The 21,334-nt window shown below is 36.4% G+C and overlaps 1 protein-coding gene across 3 annotated transcripts in view; it reads right to left on the bottom strand.

Annotated features, from left to right (window-relative positions):
• The window catches only part of FANCD2 (Fanconi anemia complementation group D2), a 48,891-nt gene that overhangs the window by 26,479 nt on the left and 1,078 nt on the right, over window positions 1–21,334 (bottom strand). For all 3 annotated transcript variants that reach the window (XM_005695615.3, XM_018066828.1, XM_018066827.1), the window contains exons 2-19: window positions 20,928–21,018; window positions 19,219–19,359; window positions 18,597–18,664; window positions 18,326–18,429; window positions 17,855–17,915; window positions 16,248–16,300; window positions 14,367–14,445; window positions 13,194–13,318; window positions 12,087–12,174; window positions 11,446–11,550; window positions 10,839–10,939; window positions 10,356–10,464; window positions 10,125–10,160; window positions 7,537–7,680; window positions 5,942–6,076; window positions 4,395–4,526; window positions 3,258–3,368; window positions 89–198 (exon numbers count right to left, since the gene is read on the bottom strand). In XM_005695615.3, coding sequence (XP_005695672.3) covers window positions 89–198; window positions 3,258–3,368; window positions 4,395–4,526; window positions 5,942–6,076; window positions 7,537–7,680; window positions 10,125–10,160; window positions 10,356–10,464; window positions 10,839–10,939; window positions 11,446–11,550; window positions 12,087–12,174; window positions 13,194–13,318; window positions 14,367–14,445; window positions 16,248–16,300; window positions 17,855–17,915; window positions 18,326–18,429; window positions 18,597–18,664; window positions 19,219–19,359; window positions 20,928–20,991 — 1,766 coding nt within the window. In that variant the 5' untranslated portion in view covers window positions 20,992–21,018. The remainder of the gene's footprint in view (window positions 1–88; window positions 199–3,257; window positions 3,369–4,394; window positions 4,527–5,941; window positions 6,077–7,536; window positions 7,681–10,124; window positions 10,161–10,355; window positions 10,465–10,838; window positions 10,940–11,445; window positions 11,551–12,086; window positions 12,175–13,193; window positions 13,319–14,366; window positions 14,446–16,247; window positions 16,301–17,854; window positions 17,916–18,325; window positions 18,430–18,596; window positions 18,665–19,218; window positions 19,360–20,927; window positions 21,019–21,334) is intronic.

A 21,334-nucleotide genomic window follows, 5' to 3' on the forward strand; every position in this document is an offset into this window, starting at 1 on the left:
CTAAACAATATAACACTTTATTTTGTAAGACAGCAACTCGATTAACTGACCATGAGCCACAGAAATCGATCAGAATTTCCACACATACCTATCTGCTGCCATGATGCCAGCCATGGTGACAGCACCAATAATACCAATAAGCTTGTACTTGAATACAGTGCTAGAGAGCTGTTTTCGTATCACCAGGTGCATGTCATCCTGCAAAGAAATAATGGTGAAGATGTTGGAATGGTACAGCAAGAGAGTCAAATATTAGAACCAAACAACCTAAACAGCAAGGTTTCTATCATTTATTAACTGTGTGGTCTTTGATGAGTCACTCAATTTTTTTGAGTCTCAATTTTTTTCATCTATAGAATGGGAAAGGTTTTGCAAGGATCAGAGACCAAATTAAAAAATTCCAAGAACAGCATCTGTCATATGGTAGACATTCAATAATAATAGCTATTACTGTTACTGCTGGGATAGTTGCTTGATATGGATAATATAAATTATCCTGTCGTTGGCCACTCAGGCAGTGGTAATCAAACAGAAAAAAAAGTGCTTAGGAATAAATTTAACAAAGGAGGCAAAAGACTTGCACAATGAAAAACCTGCAAAACATTACTGAAATAAATTAAAGACCTAAATAAAAAGAAAGGTACTCCATGTTCATGGAACTGAAGACAGAACACTGTTGAGATGATGATATGCTCATTCAATGTAATCATTTTAAAAATTCTAACAGTATTTTAAAATTCTAACAGTATTTTTAAAATATTTCTTTTTTTAGGCTGCACTGGGTCTTAGTTGTGGCTTGTGGAATCTTCACTGCAGCATTAGGGCTTCTTAGTTGCAGCATGTGCTATTTGGTTCCTCAGCCAGGGATCTAACCTGGGCCCCCTGCGTTGGGAGCTCAGAGTCCTACTCAGTGGTCCACCAGGCAAGTATCACTAACAGCAATTTTTACAAAAATAGGAAAATCCACACTAAAATTCATACGGAATTTCAAGGGACCCCAAACAGCCAAAATAATTTTGAAAAAGAACAAGTTTGGAGGGCCCACACTTTTCAATTTCAAAATTACAAAGCTATGGTAATCAAAACGTGCTACCAGCATAAGCACGTTCAGACCAACAGATAGAATAGATCCTAGAAATAAACCCTCACACATATGGTCAACTGATTTTCCACAAAGGTGCCAAGTCCACTCAATAGAAAAAGACAAACTATTCAACAAAAGGTGCTAGAGAAAACTGGATACTCACACACACAAAAATGAAGTAGAGCCCTTACCTTATACCAGATATAAAAATTAACTCAAAGTGAATCAATGATTTAAATTTAAGAGCTAAAACTATAAAATTCTGACAAGAAAACTTGGGGAAAATTTTTCATGACTTCAAATTTTGCGATTTAAAAAAAAAAATAAGCATGACACCAAAAGCACCGGCAACAAAAGAAAAAAAGACTGAGTGGACTCCATCAAAACTGCACCAAAGGACACTATTGAGACTGGAAAGACAATCAAAGAAACGGAGAAAACATTTGCAAATTATTTATCTGATAAGGGACTAATATCCAGAATATATAAAGAATTCCTACATGTCAACAACAAAAAACAACCCATTTAAAAAGTGAGCAAAAGGACTTGAATAGACTTTTTCTAAACAAGATATACAAGAACCAATAAGCATACAGTAAGATGTTCAACATCATTAGTCATCTGGAAAATAATCAAAACCACAATGAGATACTTTACACACACACTTATCAAATAAGTGTTGATAAGGATGTAGAAAAACTGGAGCCCTCTATTGCTCATTACAATGCAAAATGGTATAGCTACTGTGGAAAACAGTTTTGTGGCTCCTCAAAATGTTAAACATAGAATCTTCATATGATTCATAAATCTCACTCCTAGATATATACCAAGTATATACCCAACTGAAAACAGGGACTCAAAAGAAATACTTGTACATCAATGTTCATAGCAGCAGTCTTCAAAACAACAAAAGGTGGGGAAAATCCAATATCCATCAATGGATAAACTAGTTACAGTCTATATATACAATGGAATATTCAGCCATAAAAAGCAATAAAGTTCTGATATATCTTACAACATGGAGGAACTGTGAACACATTATGCTAAGTGAAATAAGCCAGACACAAAAGGACAAATATTGTGTAACTATTTAAATGATCATACATTCAATGTGTATAACTATTTAAATGATCACACAAATTCACAGAAAGTAGGTAAGAGGTCACCAGGGTATAGAGAAAGGGAAATGGGGTGTTATTGCTTAATGGGGATAGAATTTCTATTTGAGATGATGAAAAAGTTCTGGAGACAGATAATGGTGATGGTTGCTCAACACTATGAACGTGCTCAGTGCCACTGAACTGTATAATTAAAACTGGTTAAAACAGTAAAATTTATCTCATGTATGTTTTACCACAATTAAAACATAATGACGTAGCTCTATTAGTCCTGATACGATGAAATCGTCAAACTATACTGCTAGATCAAACAAGCAAGACACAAAACAACAGGATATGGTGTGGAAAACAGGTATATGGGTAAATACAAATTTGTCTATGCTCAGCACATCTCAGAAAGCTATAAGCTAGTAACAGCGATTAGAGAATCTCAGCCTAGAGGACTGAGAGGGAGGATACATTCTTCACTACCTTTCCATATCTTTTGAATTTTGTACCATGGTGTATACTAACTGGCCAATTCTTTAAACTTAGTTAAAAAAAAAAAAAATTGTTCAAAGACCAGTACGGATTACTGCCACAAGGTGGCACTGAAGATGCAAAAGAGCTATGAGTCGATTCCAACCCAATCTTACTTTGGACACTTTGCTTGGCTTTGGCTTTTTCAGTGAATGGTGTTCACAAATGAGAGAAGGCCCAGACGGAGTTCGCATTAGATGGAGATGTTCCTTGTGGAACAAGAGTATTCCCTGTTTTTCCATGGCACCTGGTACAGTACCTGAATGGCTTGTCTTACTCAGTTTCATAATGAGCAGATTACAGGCTCATTTATACTAACAGACTGAGCTCCTAAAGGGCAGGTCTAATACACATGTACTGTCTCGGTGCTTGGCATACAGTAGGCATTTGGTGTTTGTAGCAGGAAAAGAATAAACAAATACTAGGATTATGGCTATGTACTTTAGTCATACTACTACACAGGCTGTGGGGATTTTGTTCAACAAATTTCAGCTGAAGAGGTTTAAAAGATTCTTTCACAACACACTGTCACTTACCTGGATGTGACTACTGGCTTCATGTTCTTTGCTAAATGCCAGTGTGCTGAGAATACAAAAGAGTTTTCGTATTTGCTGAGGGGACATATTATCCAGATAATCCAAAATGCCCTGGGAGAAAAAAATGTTAACGATGAGATTAGCAACTAACTTTTCTTTTTTCCTTTAAATAAAAAAATTAAAATTCTCATAAAAGGCACACACACAGATAGCCAGGCATGTTTCACAAAAGCTCAAGTTCTCTAAAACTATGCCTCAGATATTCTACTTAGTCATCCCAACATAGATCCTAGTTCTCCCTATACTTTTTCTCCACGCTTCTCTTTTTCTTAGTGAAAACAATATTCTGCCAAAAGTTATGTCTCTGACCTTATTTCTCAGCTTGTACTCCATGAATTACTTATTCTTCTTTACAGATACAGATGGACTTATGTCAAACCCCATTAAAATCCTTTACCAGCTCCCTCTTGTCTATAAAATAAAGTTGCAACTCTTTGGCTCCGTATTTAAGATCCTTCATAATCTGGTCTTCACCTCCCACCTTACCCTATCTACCAATCATGCTGATCTTACTTGTCATCTCTCAAGCACACCATGAACATAGGTGCCAGTTTGCTTCTGTTCAAACTATTCTCTGCCTAGATATACTTCCTTTATTCTTTCAAATCTCTTCTACCTTTCAAGAATCACTCTAAAAAAAAAAAAAAAAATCACTCTAATATTATCTCTTGTTTGAAGATTTCTCCAGTTTTCCCAGGCCAAATTAATTATTTCTGCACTGGTGTATCTATAGCACTTTATTAGAGAATTTGTCACGTTGTATATATAGTGATGTACTTACATACCTTACTTTCTTATCATCAAAGGCAAAGACTACCTTTATATCCTCAGCACCCAGCATAGAGCCTGGCACATCATTAGGTATAAAGAAGTATATGCTGAATTAATAAATATATAGACAGATGAGTTATTTTTCTATTATTTGCCCCATCACCCCACCTTCATCCCCTCCACTTCTACAAATTATAGTGCTCGGTATCTAGCATAATAAATAAATTGCTAACAAGGTATCAGGTGTCTCAGATATATGTAAGAAAGAAAAATGATGGAATATGTGTCAATAGTAGGACTAGATACCTTCACAAAGACAGCATTCAGCCTCATAGCAGATGGGCTTACAACTACCAACTCGAGGAGGACATCCAATGCAGCATCAACTTCAACTTCATTTCCACTGCACACATGGGTCACTAGGGCACCAATCACTTCCTATGCAGAGTAAAGTCAACAGGACTGTGTGAAGCTAAAATATAGTACGGTCATCTAAAAGAGGTTTGTGCCCAAGGCCTTCCAATCTCAACCCGGTTAAAATCCCAACCCACCTCATTCTATCACCTACTTCTATGAACTGGTTTCATTACTATTAGATTCAAGAGGTTTAGGATTATGTCTCTAACTACACTACCACCCATCTTGATTTATGCCCCATATTTTACTAGTGAGCACTATTTAAGCCCTCTGGATTTTGCTTCCTGGTATAATCTTTCTTTTTTCTCCTAAGTGTCAAATATTACCCATTTAATTGTAGTTGTACTTAATCTATTAAAATTTACTGAAAAGGTGGCACTCAAGAAGCTAAAGGTTTTAAAGTTGTTTTAAGTTAGACTTATTTTTTCAAGTAAACATAGGTCATGATGGTGTCTCTAAGACATTAAGATGGTTCTCTACAAATGTCTTAGATGTCACTCTTCCCTTCCTTTATACTGCTGTTTCACACCAAATAATAGTGCTCGGAATCTAGCATAAATAGATCTCAAATGCAGATCAATCTCAAATGCAGATTTATTTGAGATCTCAAATAAATCTCATAAATAGATTCTCAAATGCAGCAGCTATCTGATGCCAGATGTCTATTACTCCACTTTAAATGCGTTTTTTTTCCCTGCTTTAAATTTAAAAAATTTTACATTATTCATTTTAAAATTCTCTCTTGTTTTGGCCACACCGTGGGAATCTTAGTTTCTTGACCAGGGATCAAATCTGCTCCCCTGGCATTAGAAGTGCAAAGTCTTAACCACTGGACCACCAAAGAAATCTCAGTATTCATTTTTAAAAACTGCCCTTTCAAATGTGCTTTCCTGTTGGTAATAAAGGTATAACATAAATGACCAATACAAAACAAGACACTTTGGTTTTTGTTCTCCTAATCACTTTCCGTAAGTACAGCCTTCCCTGTATGTGTGCTAATAAATGTGGTGTCTGGTATTCACGAAAACAGGGTTAGGCCCTCAGGCATTTCTCTCTTGTTTCTCACGACACCTTTTTCTAGAGAACAATTTCAGGATCAACTGGCAGTAGATTATTAGCAGGTAAGTTTAAAACTACCATTCTTGTACTATGAAAACTACATGATAACCCCAAGGCAAATGTTTGCTTCAAGCAGACTGGAGCAAGACTGAGAGAATTTAAAGCTCAAGACCCAGAGTTAGATCCTCAAGTCCAATCCCTTCATTTAGAGACTAGGACTAGAACTAAGTTTTCCCAACTCCCAGTTCAGAGTTCTTCCTTCTTCAATGCCTTTCAACCAGTAAGAGACAAATACTGGATCACATGCAAGTCATTCGGGATGGCATTTCTTTTCTTTTCCCTGTCTCCTCCTTCCCAAGATAAATATTTCAACGTACCTGCTGGCAGTAAGTGTCAAAAAACATAAAAGAATATCTGTATAGAAGACTGCCAAACAAAATTATGCTCTGGTCTAGGGAGTTCAACAAACTCTGAGCCAGTGACAAAATGGATGGACAAACATCCTTAAGAACCTTGAGGAGAGAGAAGTAGAGAAAAATGAAGCTGTGGGAGAGACTTCGTTATCACAGCACCTAGAGCTGCTATTGCTAACCCTTTTACGATGTCAGAATTCTCCCTAATTCTTAATTTAAGGAATTTTAATTTTTGTTTTACTCAGAATAATCCTTCATTCTGAGCTTCTCTTAGAATCAGTGAAATTCAATATATGGATAAGAATTGACCTTTAAACTCAAAGAAGTTAAATCACAAGCCTAATAGCTTGTAATCTGCCCAGCTTGGGACAACAACCCAAACTTCTAAATTCAAATTTCCTCACTTAATCTTATTGCCTCCCTGGGGATACAGTGGGCCTGTTCTTCCCTGGTTATGATTTTAAATCAGTCTATAATGTTCAATCTAATTAAACTGATTTCTTTTAAAGTACATCAAGAGGAGAACTGATTATGTCCTAACAAGAAGGCAGTAGGTGGCCGTGAATGGAACCAGAATAAATAACCAGTTATTAAGTTCAGTTTCTTTAAATGGGTATAATGCTTTACTGAAGAAGATGCAATTCAAAATTATATATGGTTTCTGCCCTCTGCAAAGTTATAGACCAAAACACACATCAGAGCACAAATAAGCACAGACAATACTGTAAGATAAAACAATACAAATTTTAAATCCATTCCTAAATAACAGTCTTTAAGTCAACTACATATTCTCCTTAATTCCTAAGCCAAGTCCCAAAACTCTGGTTCACCCAGTTTTCTAAGGTGTACACTGTTAATATCCTGAATATTCACCTGGAAAATACCATTTCTAGATTATAAAATTCCATATCAAATGGTTTATACTTCAACAAGAATGATCACCTAAGGGTCATATGCTGAATGGCTAAAATAGTGATAATTCAAAAGATATAAAATTATGTCTCTACTAGCATTCCTCTGATAATGTTATACTCAGGGGTTTTTAGAAACTACTTAAAACAGGATACAGAAGGCAAGTTTGTCAAAAGTTACAGATCACAGAAAGCTGGACAATTAAAATGATTAACATAAAATCAAGATTCAAAAGTCTCAATGGACTTGAACAATGGGTTGAAACTAATATGATAATTTCTAAGGGAGATGTGAAGTTCTCCATTTTAGGTCAAAAATGAAATCATAGAAGACCTGAATCACAATATTTCCTATAAAAGAGAACACAGGGCTTGAGTCAACGAATTGTGTTCAATGAACTGTTGAACCAATTTTGTGCTTCTTTTGCTAAAAAGATGAAAACCAATCTTAGTTTGATTTTATTAATATTTATAATGTCACAATCAAGGTGGTAATAATCCCACTATGTTCTGAAATATACTAAGCTCTCTGTAAAAGATTATTACCCAGCAAAGGTGGCGGTGTCATGATTTCCACACAGGGTAGGAAAGGTTAAAACAACCTCTGCAACTTTCAGACTAATGCTGCCCGATTTCTCTGACACTTACCAAGTAATGAATATAGAATGTACCCTGTAGCAGATCTTCTTCAAAGCAGCCTGATCGAATCTTATTTCTTAGCACCCTCTCAATGTACTTCTTTGTCTGAGTGTTGGTGCTATAGATGATGAGAAGCATTGCCAGGTCAAAAATCTGTTGTCAATAAATATGCACCAACAGGAAAACAGTTTACTAAATCAGTACATTTACTACAACAAAACAGCAGCTCTCAACTTTTTCCATTAAGACAAACACTACTCATTTGCTCAACATAATCCCATGGGAGTACCTACAGTTTCATAAAACCTAGAAGATTTTTCAGAGAAATGAAGTGTCGCAACTATTAACCACTGGTATCCTTTAAGAAAATATTGAAGGGCTTCCCTGGTGGCTTAGTAGTAAAGAATCTGCCTGCCAATGCAAAAGACACAGGTTCAATTCCTGATGAGGGAAGATCTCATATGCCACAGAGCAACTAAACCTATGTGCCGCAACTACTTAGCCTGTGCTTCAGGGTCCTAGAGCCATGACTACTGAACCCCAAAAGCCCAAGAGTCCATGCTCTGCAACAAGAGAAACCACTGCAATGAGAAGCTTGAGCAGGGCAACTAGAGAGTAGCCTCCACTCGCTGCAACTGGAGAAAAGCACATGGAGCAATGAAAAGCCAGTACAGCCAAAAATAAATAAATAAACAAAATTATTTTAAAAATACTGGAATACAAGTAGTACCATTACAGAAACAACTTTGAATAGCTTCACATTTATTAAAGAAAAAAATCACTTGCCAAATTCAGTATATATTTTCATTATTATTAGGAAAATTACTTCGTGAAAAGTTAGAGACTGAAAATGTCTGTCAATCTGAACATGGTTATATAAATTATGATGGTCATTTTCAACATATTATATGGCCATTAAAAATGAGATACACTATATTTTTTGACAGGGACATTCACAATATATTGTGAAGCGAAAGAAAAGCAATCTGCAATAATCACAATAAGATTCCATTTTTATAAAAATAATATACAAGTGCAAATATGTGTAATATAAGAGTGAGCATGCTTGTGCTTGCACACATATACAACTCGCATGTGAATAAGAAAAATCTAGAAGAACAATAATCCAGAAGAATGGCACAGAGATTGGAGGTAAACTTTATTTTATAGATATTTAGATACTTGTGATGTTTTTCCCTCCCCAATTAGCTTGTATCACCTATGCTTAATTTAAAAAAAAAGGAGAGGGAGAGAGTTTAAAAAGCCAAGCAGGACAAAAAAGAAAAGAACAAACTACTTGGAACTCGCACAGCTCAATAGCAAAAATACAATCCAATTAAAAGATGGTCAGAGAATCTGAACAGTCATTTTTCCAAAGACATACATACAGCCAATGAACATGAAAAGATGTAAACCATCAGGGAAAGGTAAATCAAAACCACAATGAAGTATCACTTCACATCTGTTAAAATGGCTATAATCAAAAGGACAAAGAGTAACAAATGTTAGACAAAAATAACAAAGGAGGGACGGCAAAGAGAACCCTGTGCACTGTTGGCAGGAATATAAATTGATACAACCACTATGGAGAACAGTGTGGAGGGGCCTCAAAAAAATAAAAATAGAACTACTATAGATCCAGCAATCCCACTTCTGATTATGCATTCGAAGAAAACAAACACTAATTTGCAAAGATATCTGTACCTCCATGTTCATTAGAGCAATATTTACAATAACTGAGACATGGAAACAACTCAAGAGTCCACTGATGGAATGGATAAAGAAAATGTGATACACAGAGAGAGAGACTATTATTCAGCTACCAAAGAGAATGAAATCTTGCTATCTGCAACAACGTGGATGATCCCTGAGGGTATCATTCTGAAATACATCAGACAGACAAAGACAAATACTGTATGATCTCAATTATATGTGGAATCTAAAAAATAAAACAAAAATGAATTTATAGATACAGAGACTAGATTGGTGGTTGCCAGAGGTGATGGGAGGAAATTGGTAAAAAGAGTAAAGGTACAAATTTCAGTTATAAAATAAATAAGTCACAGGGATGTAACGTACAGCATGGTGAATATAGTTAATGATACTGTACCACACATCTGAAAGCTGCTAAGAGAGTAGATCTTGCAAGTTCTTACCACAAGTAAAAAAACTCGTACTAGCAGTGTACAGTGATGGACATTAACGACTGCTGTAATGATCATTTTGCAAATGACTTATACAAATAACAAATCCTTGCACTGTATGTCTAATATTATCAATTTATCAATTTTATTTCAATTAACAGTAACATATATTGTTAGATGCTCTAATTAATAAAAACAAAAAACAGCAAATTACTTGGGACATCCTTTCACTGATGGCCCAACTCAGACACCAAAATTAGGATAGATTATAGCAGAAAATACAGCTATTTAAAGCCATCCTTTCAGATTATCTTCCTCAAGCAGTTAATGTTTACTAGAGCAGCTACAAAAGGATGACTGGAAGATGCCAGACCAAATAGCAGGGAGGAAAGCCAGGCAATGTCACTAATTTTACATCTATAATATTTAAAATTCATAGAAGATTAACATTACCTTGTGTTCACCCTCCGAGGGGGTCCTTTCAATTGCCTGGAGAAACAAGGGTCACAAAAATATTACAGCACATAAGAACACGTTTGAACCAATCTGCTCATCTGGCAAACCACCATCATCTATTATTTCTACTTGATTGACTTTCAAGACTTTTATTTCAACTACCTTTACTTACATATCCATGACTGATTGCCAGCCATTTCTTCCTCAGTGTTGAAAGATCTCACTCACCTTAATCCAGGCTTCTGAAATGATTTTCTCGTATCTAATAGCTGACTTTATTACATCGAAGAGAAGAGTAACACAGTCTTGACCGCTATTTTCTTGATTTCCTGAAAAACTACAAGTAGCAGAGGGAAAGGAAATCCTTCTTACCAGAGAAGGACCTGTAAGATCTGGATTCCTGCTTACTAGGCATGTGCCTTAAAACCAGTCACAACTTCATGGGCAAAATGGCTAATAAAAATCTATTGCAGTCTATCAGGGATTGATGTGAAGAGCAAAGGGAACACACACACACACACACATTCAGTCATGTACATATACATACCTATAAACATTATTTGAAAAATAATAGTAGTACATTATTGTGATATTACTACATAATTTGTAGTTGTAAATATTAAGATCTTCTCTCCTGGCTCCACAATAAATGTCAGAAAACTTTCCTTGCTCATGTGAGAAAAAGGGTAGTAACTGTCCATGAGTTTATACCTTGTTTGTCCTTTATTTCTCAACCTGCTTAGAGAAACCTGGAACTGTGAAGGCAAAATACAGTGCTGCAGATCCAACTTCTCTCGAAGCTCAGAAATTACCTACAGCAAATAAATGGGTTAGCTGTGTGTTCTGATCATTCATAGCAGCTAGGCACAATCTATTTTTCTAACAGAAGAACCGTAACATTCTCCTCAAAGACTGAGGAAGAATCATTAAATTAAACGAATAATTAAACAAGGCAGTTTGAAAAAGACAGTTGATGAAAATAACTAATGTGACTACAGTACATCATGCTCCTTAAAATTTCAGAATTCCTTGAGGCATTACACTGAAATAGCAAATATAACCTAGAGCAGCTAATACAGAACAATAAGTCTGACTAGTAGATTCATTCTCTCCCCTGAATACTACCTAGACTAATTAGCATTATCAATTAGTTTCAGGACAGAGAAGAGCAATCAGAACCTTTCAAACAATTTATCTTGATATATCTTCCTCTAGGTTAGGCTTCTTTTCACTGCTGAGTTTCACAAGAGCACCACAGCTATTCTCTGTACTGTCCAGGATCTAATACCCTAGTGTTTGTTGGGAAACAGTAGAGTACCTCAAGCGCATCTGTGGGGGTTATGGAATGAAGAATGAATTTGATGATCACAGGTAAGTCATCCAAACTGACAGATGACAGCTTACCCATCACTAACTGGCGGACCTAAACACAAAAAACACAAGATTTTACATATTTCCATGTTAACATCTCAATCTAGTAACGACTCATTAGGTAAAACTAGAAAAATTCTCTCACTCAGCTTCTCACTTGCACTTTCAGAAGAAAAACACATTTTCCTTTTTTCCAAATTACAAGATCTCAATAGATAATGCTACAGCTTCTTCAAAAACAGAGAGGTGATAAATATGAAAGATTTATTATCTTACATTTTGGAGCCTGAATTTTCCACTGGTTACAGAAAGCCATGAAAATTTGTTATTCCTATGGGAGCAGTTTGTAAATATGCAGGCAACAAGAAAATTTCCACTAAAACTTACGGCTTAAAAACAAACAGTTCATCTATCACAGTATAGCATATAAAATTCATCAAAAAAAAAAAAAAAAAGTAGGTGTCATTCAGCACTGTTTCAAAATGAAATTTTCATTACATACAATTGGTCCAGGGCAATGAATGACTGACATCGGTTCTGGGAGGCGAGAAGACTAGTTCTGTTTCTGGAGAGCAGAGTCCTCCATACCTTAGTCAGGAGCTTTGACTCAAGTTGGAGGCTAGAAAGGACATCCAAGATTGGGACGGTGAGCAGAGTATTCTCTGTTAGGAGGTCGCTGTGAACAGTGGAAAAGAAATTATGCAACTTTTAACAGAACTGAGCAAGTAATGACTTGGGAAAATCATCCAAGGTATGGGAAGAGAGGATATACTTAGCTCCCATTAAATTATATTTGTAGTATGTTTCATTAAAATTCTCTTGTGTAAAAAAAAAAAAAATGCACATTTTGAAAAATTCAAACAACAAGAAACCCTATCTTATCATCCCCACTACTCAGAGGAAACCACTCTTGAGTTTGGTCCATATCCTTCCTCAGAAAAGGAAAAAGAAAAGCCACAATTACAATGAAGTGGGATAAATATGATACCTATATGTGCAGGGTGCTACAGTAGCATAGAGAAGGACAGCAATGGATTCTAAGAGAACGTTAGACAAAAGGACAGGCAGGCGAAGTGACGGGTATAGGGCTATACACAGAAGGAGCAGTCTGCCCAAAAGTACAAAGGCAAGAAACCTCTAGGCCTTTTCAGAGATAGCTTTACAGATAACTACAGAAAAGGAGGTATTACAAATTGAAGTTTTTAATTACTTCTAGGATAAATACACAATTGCATTACCCCTTCTTCGTTACTGCTCTATCAATTAGAATTTTTCACATAAATGTTAGAGAGCAATGGATCTGACACAACAATGTGCATTAGAATGAGTCACTTAGGGAACCAAAGAACATTGATGTTTAATAGGTTCCACAAACCATCTGGATGTGAAGTCATGATTGAGGACACCCGTGGGTAGAGGAAATGCTGACAAAACAAAAAAAATGCTAATAAAGGAAAGTTTACGTCTCCACAGATCAAATTTATATATCTAATCCTAAACCAGACTTCATATTCACAACATAGATCTACTTAAATATATATTCATTATTAGAAAAACAAGTCACATTCAATATCCCAGTAAGACGAGTATCATTCTCTTTTATACAGAAACACAATATTATTACTCTTTTTATACTGTAGCAATAGGCTCCCAGAGTGAAGGCTTGCTCAAGATGGCAACAAGGTGCTTACCCACCTGAGCTCTTTCCCCACATCAGCATGCTGGGAATCCCCTAGGATCTCAGGTAGGCTGATGACAAAGTCATGTTGTAGGCACAGCGGAGCAACACTGATCAGCTGCATGATCTTGGTGGTAAGATCCTGCAGTGGAGGACACTATTATAAGAACTGTAACACAGTATCCAGAATAAAGACTTCTTACTCCCAAAATACAGAGCTGGAATTCTTTTGTGTACAACATGACAACTACACATACATCCAAGCTCAAAATCTAAAATCAGAAGTAAATCACCTAGAGATTTTTCACAAATGAGATGGTATCTATATTAAAAAAAAAAAAGGAGGCTGGATGGTATATTATCTAATCTCTTTATTTCACTTAATATTTACATCTCTATTTCCTTTTTTAAAAGGTAGGGATCTGTTCCTCAAGGATACTCAATTAGTAAGTGCCAGACCCAAAATTCCAGCCCAGATGAGACTACAAAACTCATGTTCTTTCAAATAAAGATTTAGCCTTTGAATGTCACAAAACTTAGTAGAATGATTTTAAGAACTCTGAAGAATAAGCACAAGGCTCAAAACAGATTCATCTTTACCAAGGTACTTAATAACAAAACTCCCAAAGAAATTTTCCTCAATATGTAATTAAATCAACACATCTGCAGTGAAGTAAGATGGTTTCAGATCTTACTTTTTTTGAGAAATAAAACATAATAATCTCTGTATTTTGAGAAATTCGTGACTTCCTTCCAAATAATTCATTTAATAAATCACACCCAGTCATCACAGTTATGGGCTTCCCTGGTGGCTAAGCTGGTAGAGAATCCACCTGCAATGCAGGAGACCTGGGTTTGATCCCTGGGTTGGGAAGATCCCTTGGGGAAAGGAAAGGCTATCCACTCCAGTATTCTGACCTGGAGAATTCCATGGACTATCCATGGGGTTGCAAAGAGTCGGACAAGACTTCACTTCCATCACAGTGAGATATATTTCTGTTTTTGGAAGACATTTAAAGGATGAAATAACCATGATTTTCAAACTACGAAAGCTAAAAAAGCTAATGGATAGAAAAATATGAATTTCCTGTCCAGAAAGGCAAAACACCCTGCAAATTCCAAAGGTTTGGTGTTAAGTGTAGAAAACACTCTCTCTAAAGACAAGGGACCAAAAAAGTACCCAAGCCTACCTTACTATCCACAACTCGGTCCAGCCACTTCAGCTGATTGATGATGAGTCGAGGCATGCTGATTCCATCACTGTTCACTCTGAAACGTTAGGGTGGATGAAAAATCAGGAATGAAGCCTGTCTGCACAGCAGCAAACATTAATACTGCATATAACATCTCAGCCATTCAATTAACATTTACTAAACTTAACCACGGGTTGCACGCTGTGCTAGACACACAGATGATACAAAAAAAACATAAGACATATGCATATATGTTGAGAAAGATATCTGGAAGAAGACGCACTGAACTGTTAGTGACTACATCTGGGGAGGGTTCAGAGGGGAAGAAAGGTCTGGAGAGTATCTCTTAAAATACATAAACAATTTTTTAAATAAAGATTATTAATAAATTGGGCAAGAGAAATTATTTTTAAAAGGTAAAAACTAATTACCTAGATGTGATAAGTACTAAAACAGCAGAATATTTTTTTACTGGAATAGAAACCTAGGTCAGATGAGATTATGTCTGTGAAAGTATTAAAAACCATCCATATATGAATGAAAAAAAGTTGACTCAGTAATGTTTCCCCTAAGATGACAGTCTTTGCCTTCTTCCCAGCCTCCTATGTCTAAGTTTTGGATTACCTCCAGCTTCTCTTCTTGACAACACTTTCAATCTTTGTTTATAATAGTCAAGTTTAACTACTAAGAAAGACTAGCCAGACACAAATCATCTAGTGCAGTCCATTCAGGCAAAGCATGAATTTTTAAAGATAAACCTTCAAGTTTACTATTATTACATATAAGACACTGAAAAAGCACATTTTAAAAGGGAGAAAATAAAAATGACCCGAATCCTCTCATCCAGAGATGTCTATCACTGACATACATATGTCTATGTAAATGTATATGTATGATTTTTTGTTAACAAAATATTGAGTGAACTGTAAATATGACTTGCAACCTGAATTTTTTTAATTAAATGGTATATGATCCTTTTTACAATCTTTAATATCCACACGATATTCCTATACTAATTTACTTAACCAATCCCTTTTACTTAAAAATCTGTTTACAATTTTTATTTTAAACAGCAATAATATTCATTACTGTTTTCATTCAGAGCTATTACATTTGGATAAATTAGGAGGTACAGCTGAACATAAAGCAAAATCTAAGGTTTTGATACACACAACCTCCTGATCTTCAGAGTGATTACACTGCTTTATATATGTTTACCAGTAATGTATGAACTGGCTTGTTCATTACACTCAACAAGGGAGATCTTTTGAGAGTAAAAAAAACCATATTATTTAAAATTGTTGTCTTTGAGTATTAATGAACTTGAGCATTAAAAAAACATTTAATGCTCTTGTATTTCTTCTCTGTGAATTATCTATTCATGATCTTTATCTACTTTTCTATTCGGCTGCTCTTTTTTCCTAACTTATTTTTTTTAATGAAACAAACAAACAGTGTTTGTTTGTCTTTTTTGGCCATGTCACATGGCTTGCAGGATATTAGTCCCCATACAGGGATCAAACCTGGGCCCCTGATAGTGAAAGCCTGGAGTCTTAACCATTAACATACATTGCTAAAAAGTGGCAGCACACATACAGTATAAAACTGAAAAGGTAAAGAATAGTATTCAGACAATATCTGACTCCAGCCAACTGGCTCCCCTCCTTGGAAACAATCACTACCACCAGTTTATCATGCATTCTTCTAGGAATACATAAGACATGCTACTAAAATTTCAAAAAAGTCACCACAGTTAAACTTGAGTAGTAATTAAAAATCTGGAGTCATGATAAATATGATCTTCAGAGGTACCAAAGATGTTTCAGAGCAATCTTTTCAGAGAAACATAAGTACACTAGGATATATAACTTCACTTACTTTTCAAAAAGAAACTCTGGCAACTTTTCAAATAAGACTTTGATAATGGCAGGCTAAAAGAGAAGACACAGGGAGTTAGGAGATGGTCTCGAAATGTACAAAAGAAATGTACAATTAGTGGTAATTCTCTCCATCAAGATTCTTGGAGGCAAAAACCTGCTATAATTGAAATGTTCATTTTTAAGAATGTCCACATGAATGCTGCCTATATTTTGAACAGAACCTGTTGGAATACAAAAATCTGTCAGTAATCCACCCTCTGAAAAATTGCAAAATGACTATCAAGGCAATACTAAAATGATCAGATAATCAATAATATGATTAATTATAATGACAACTGTTAACCTATGACATGCAAATTTTAACAGATTATCAAACAGTTTGCAAGAAAGAAGATTTCTCTTCAGGGGAACAAGAGAGCTTTTATAGACTTAAGTAAACTAAATGATATTCAAGATTTCCAATGAAAAGGAAAAGAAAATGCTAAGATTAACAGTGGGGAGAGACTGTCTACTAAATAGAGAGACAGAGAGGAGGAAAATGGCAAAATCTAGTTAATAAGCAAATAAAAGCTAAATGGGAAATGATGCAGATGTGAATATAGCAGAGACATACGTGGTATACAGAGCACACAGCATGAAGCTTTACAAAACAGGAAGCAGAGCCTGACCGGACAAGACTTCAGAATATAATAGGCTGATCAGCTCAGTCCAAACCATCGATACTGCTCTCCAGATTCATCTCAGCAACAGGGCTGTGGGAAACTGCTATAAACTCAAATGCTCCTATTACCCCTGCTCTACCCTGTGCTCTGAACTAAAAAGCCTCTTGATGAAAGTGAAAGTGGAGAGTGAAAAAGTTGGCTTAAAGCTCAACATTCAGAAAATGAAGATCATGGCATCTGGTCCCATCACTTCATGGGAAATAGATGGGGAAACAATGGAAACAGTGTCAGACTTTATTTTTTTGGGCTCCAAAATCACTGCAGATGGTGATTGCAGCCATGAAATTAAAAGACGCTTACTCCTTGGAAGAAAAGTTATGACCAACCTAGATAGCATATTGAAAAGCAGAGACAGTACTTTGCCGACTAAGGTCCGTCTAGTCAAGGCTATGGTTTTTCCTGTGGTCATGTATGGATGTGAGAGTTGGACTGTGAAGAAGGCTGAGCGCCGAAGAATTGACGCTTTTGAACTGTGGTGTCGGAGAAGACTCTTGAGAGTCCCTTGGACTGCAAGGAGAACCAACCAGTCCATTCTGAAGGAGATCAGCCCTGGGATTTCTTTGGAAGGAATGATGCTGAAGCTGAAACTCCAGTACTTTGGTCACCTCATGCGAAGAGTTGACTCATTGGAAAAGACTCTGATGCTGGGAGGGATTGGGGCCAGGAGGAGAAGGGGACGACAGAGGATGAGATGGCTGGATGGCATCACTGACTTGATGGACGTGAGTCTGAGTGAACTCTGGGAGTTGGTGATGGACAGGGAGGCCTGGTATGCTGCGACTCATGGGCTCGCGAAGAGTCGGACACGACTGAGCGACTGAACTGAACTGATACACCACAAATCACATCCATGAGATGTTCACACAAAGTGGCACAGCCTCACCTGTAATATGTCAATCCCCAGAAGCAATTTAATGAGGCTCTTACAGTAAGATGTGCCCGTGCTGTTAAAAAAAGAGAGAAAGAAATTTGTTTTCTGTTTTGTGTTACTGTTTTTGTTATCCTTTGTCCATAAAATTGGTTAAATATGTAATTTTTTAGGAGAAACTATCCTTTAGAGAAGAAATACAGCACATGAGAAGACAGCCCTTAAGTCACAGAGAGGTAAAGAGTTGAAATTGTAACCACAGAGGTCAGATACATTTTGGATTCTTAGTATCTTAGTTACTTAAAAAACATTTTGGATTCTTAGTATCCTGAACTTAATAATTTAAAGGTTAGGCTAAAACTCTGAGAAAAAGAGAGCTATAAATCAGAAGCAAAATTCCAAAAACACCTGCATTGGCTCCAACTTCCCCACACCCCCAATCCAACTCATGTAAACTTTCAGCAACTCGATGACTCATCTCCACACCTGGTTTCCTCATCCTGCAGACGTTCACAAGACAAAAGGCAGCTCCTGAAACTGTCCTGGTTCTCAATGTAAGACTCCAGGCCGCTAACAAACTCTTCTATTATCTTGGTAACATTCAAAACAAACAAGAGTAAAAATTTTAGTTTAACATTTGCTGTGGGTTAAATAAAATCATTCTAGCACATTCAACTTTATGCCAGTGACTTTAAATTCCCAATTGAAGAGTACTGCTGGCAAAAACACCCCACAGTACTAGGGAGAAAATACATACTGTGGGATAAGAAGGATGTTTCCTCAGAGTCTGAAAGAGCTTCTTTTGGAAAACGATTTGATCCACAGCTATGAGAAAAGAAGACTAGTTGGTCCCCAGTGTCTTGAACACTTCTGACTATAATCTCCCTTTCCTAAGACCTAGGTTCCTGTCTGATGAAGCCAATAAAGGTATTCCCAACCTAATAAACCCACAGCAGAACAGAAATAGCATTAGTAAAGGCTAGCTACTAAGTATTTTAAAAAGATGCCATACCCTTAACTGAATGGGATAATCTATGCTCCCAAAGTAGGGCTTTATATGGCTTTATTTAGAAATTTTCCCATAATTTAATTAATTAATTTCCCATGAAATTAATTCTGACCCAGATAAATACTCTTGCTATTTATTTTTTCACAAGAAAACAAAGTAATACTACATATAACATTCTTTCTTTAAAAAAAGAAAGAATCAGACATGCTTTACTCAACATGCACTAACTAAAATGTAATTTCAGTTTCATCCTTGTCTCCAGACAGATGGTGCTCCCATTTCTAATCTTCACTGCCTCTCTAGAAAATCCATTATTCAGTTCTGAGCCCTTTCACTATACCCAGAGAAAAGATTTTCATTAAAATATTACCTAGTTGGTTCTGACTTTCTCCTGTTTTAAGAGTAATTCCTGATGCCTTAAGAAACTTTACAAAGACATTGTCATTTTCTTCAACTTCATTGTGAACATGAGATTTCTTTGTTTTTTTGGAAAGTGGCTGCTTCCTGGCTTCTGAAAATTGAAAAAAAAATTCAAGAATGCGACAAAGGGTAGAGAAAAGCTTAAAATGTAAACCCTAGAACAATAACCCTAGGATAGTTGATGGGTTCCTGAGAGACTATACTGGAACTGATGCTGCAGTGAAATTTTCTCTCTAACAAGGGTCAGCAATAATGGCTTGCAGACAAACAAAACAATTAACAAACAGAATTATTTTCACCTATTGAGTTTTCTTTTGAAGAATTCAAATTATGCCACCTCTAATAAAAATAACCACAGAAATGTTTCCCACCCAAATTCTAAAGCAGCCAGGGTCTCTCACGTACTCTACAAATCACTGCATTGGAATCACTGAGAAGCTTATTGGAAGCATATTCTTAGGTCACATCCCAGACGTACAGAATCAAAATTTCAAGGCTGGAGCCTGGGAATCTAAATTTTTAATAATTTATATTCTGCAGGTAATAATCCTTACTCACACAGAAAGTTGAGAACCAATGATTAGGATGCACAGGTAGAAGAATGTGACAGATTCTCCTACGTCATATCTTTGAGTACAAAGTCCAGACTGATTTCATCCCAAGACTTTCAATCCATGAGAAGTAATTTAAAAAAATAAGCAAACATAAACAAAAAGGTTCAGTATGATTATCTACTCTTCTCCCTTAATGAAGCAATGTTAGAATTGCCTTAATAGAAGACTATCAGCCATAGTCTTCTCATAGACAGAGTCTATCCTCTTTCTTTGCCTCTGGTGTGTTTGCCTTGATATGATGTTATTCCTTTCTATATCATCATCACAGCATTTATCGAGATCATAAATTTTTTTAAGGGAGGAAAGATGACCATTAGATTTTTAAAGGGTTCCCGGGTGGCTCAGATGATAAAGAAGCTGCCTGCAACACAGGAGACCCAAGTTCAATTCCTGGGTCAGGAAGATCCCCTGGAGAAGGGAATGGCTACCCACTCCAGTATTCTTGCCTGGAGAACTCCATGGACAGAGGAGCCTGGTGGGCTACAGTCCATGAGGGTCCCGCTGAGTCGGACAAGACTGAGCGAATAACACAACAACAATAGGATGTTTGGGGCTTCCCTGGTGGCTGAGTTGGTAAAGAATTCGCCTGCAATGCGGGAGACCTGGGTTCAATCCCTGAGTTGGGAAGACACCCTGAAGGAGGGCATGACAACTCATTACAGTATTCTTGCCTGGAGAATCCCCAAGGACAGAGGAGCCTGGTGGGTGGCAGTCCATGGGGTTGCAAAAAGTCAGACACAACTGACGACTAAGCACAGACTATGTAGTTATCTTTGTGTCCCAGCACCTAAAGGACGTATGATAGATAAGTTCTTACGAATGCAGATTCCTCTTATGTGGCGACTGAAACTCTTAGACTATGGGCATGCCCAAAGTCATACATGCAATTAGAGGTAGAAATTCCATATCTCCTGACACTGGACTCTGTGTATCCTATCTACTAAGCCTTGATGACTCCAACACTTGAAAGGAGGAACTTTATATCCCTTTTAGTGCCTCACACATTTGCTACAAAAAATAAAGCAACAAATGATTAGACACCTACCAGAGGCGTCTTCTGTTAGGCTCTCTTTATCCTCTGACAGTGACAGTTTCCTTTTGGAAATCATTCTGACCAGTCTTCTTCAGTTAAATTACTTTGCAGAACAAATCAGAGAACATAAGTTACTCTGTAGAAGCTAGATACATTCTGAGAAATTAAAAATATTAGCTCAAAGAAAACAATTAATGCTCTATCCAAAACCAAAGACTTTACAAAATGCTATCTAAAGCCAGATCTTGAGAAAATTTCAACTCCTCTTTCTGGTCAGTACTTGCTTACTTGCACGACTTGTTTACCTAGTTGCTTCTTTAGCCAGATCACTTCTTTCTTGCTGAAGAATAAAAGCCATATTTCTCTGATATTGAAGATTCTTCACCATTTAGCCCCAATCTACTACTCCTTTAACTCAT

Source organism: Capra hircus, chromosome 22 (genome assembly GCF_001704415.2).
Source record: "Capra hircus breed San Clemente chromosome 22, ASM170441v1, whole genome shotgun sequence".
In the NCBI taxonomy this organism is placed as follows: domain Eukaryota; kingdom Metazoa; phylum Chordata; class Mammalia; order Artiodactyla; family Bovidae; genus Capra; species Capra hircus.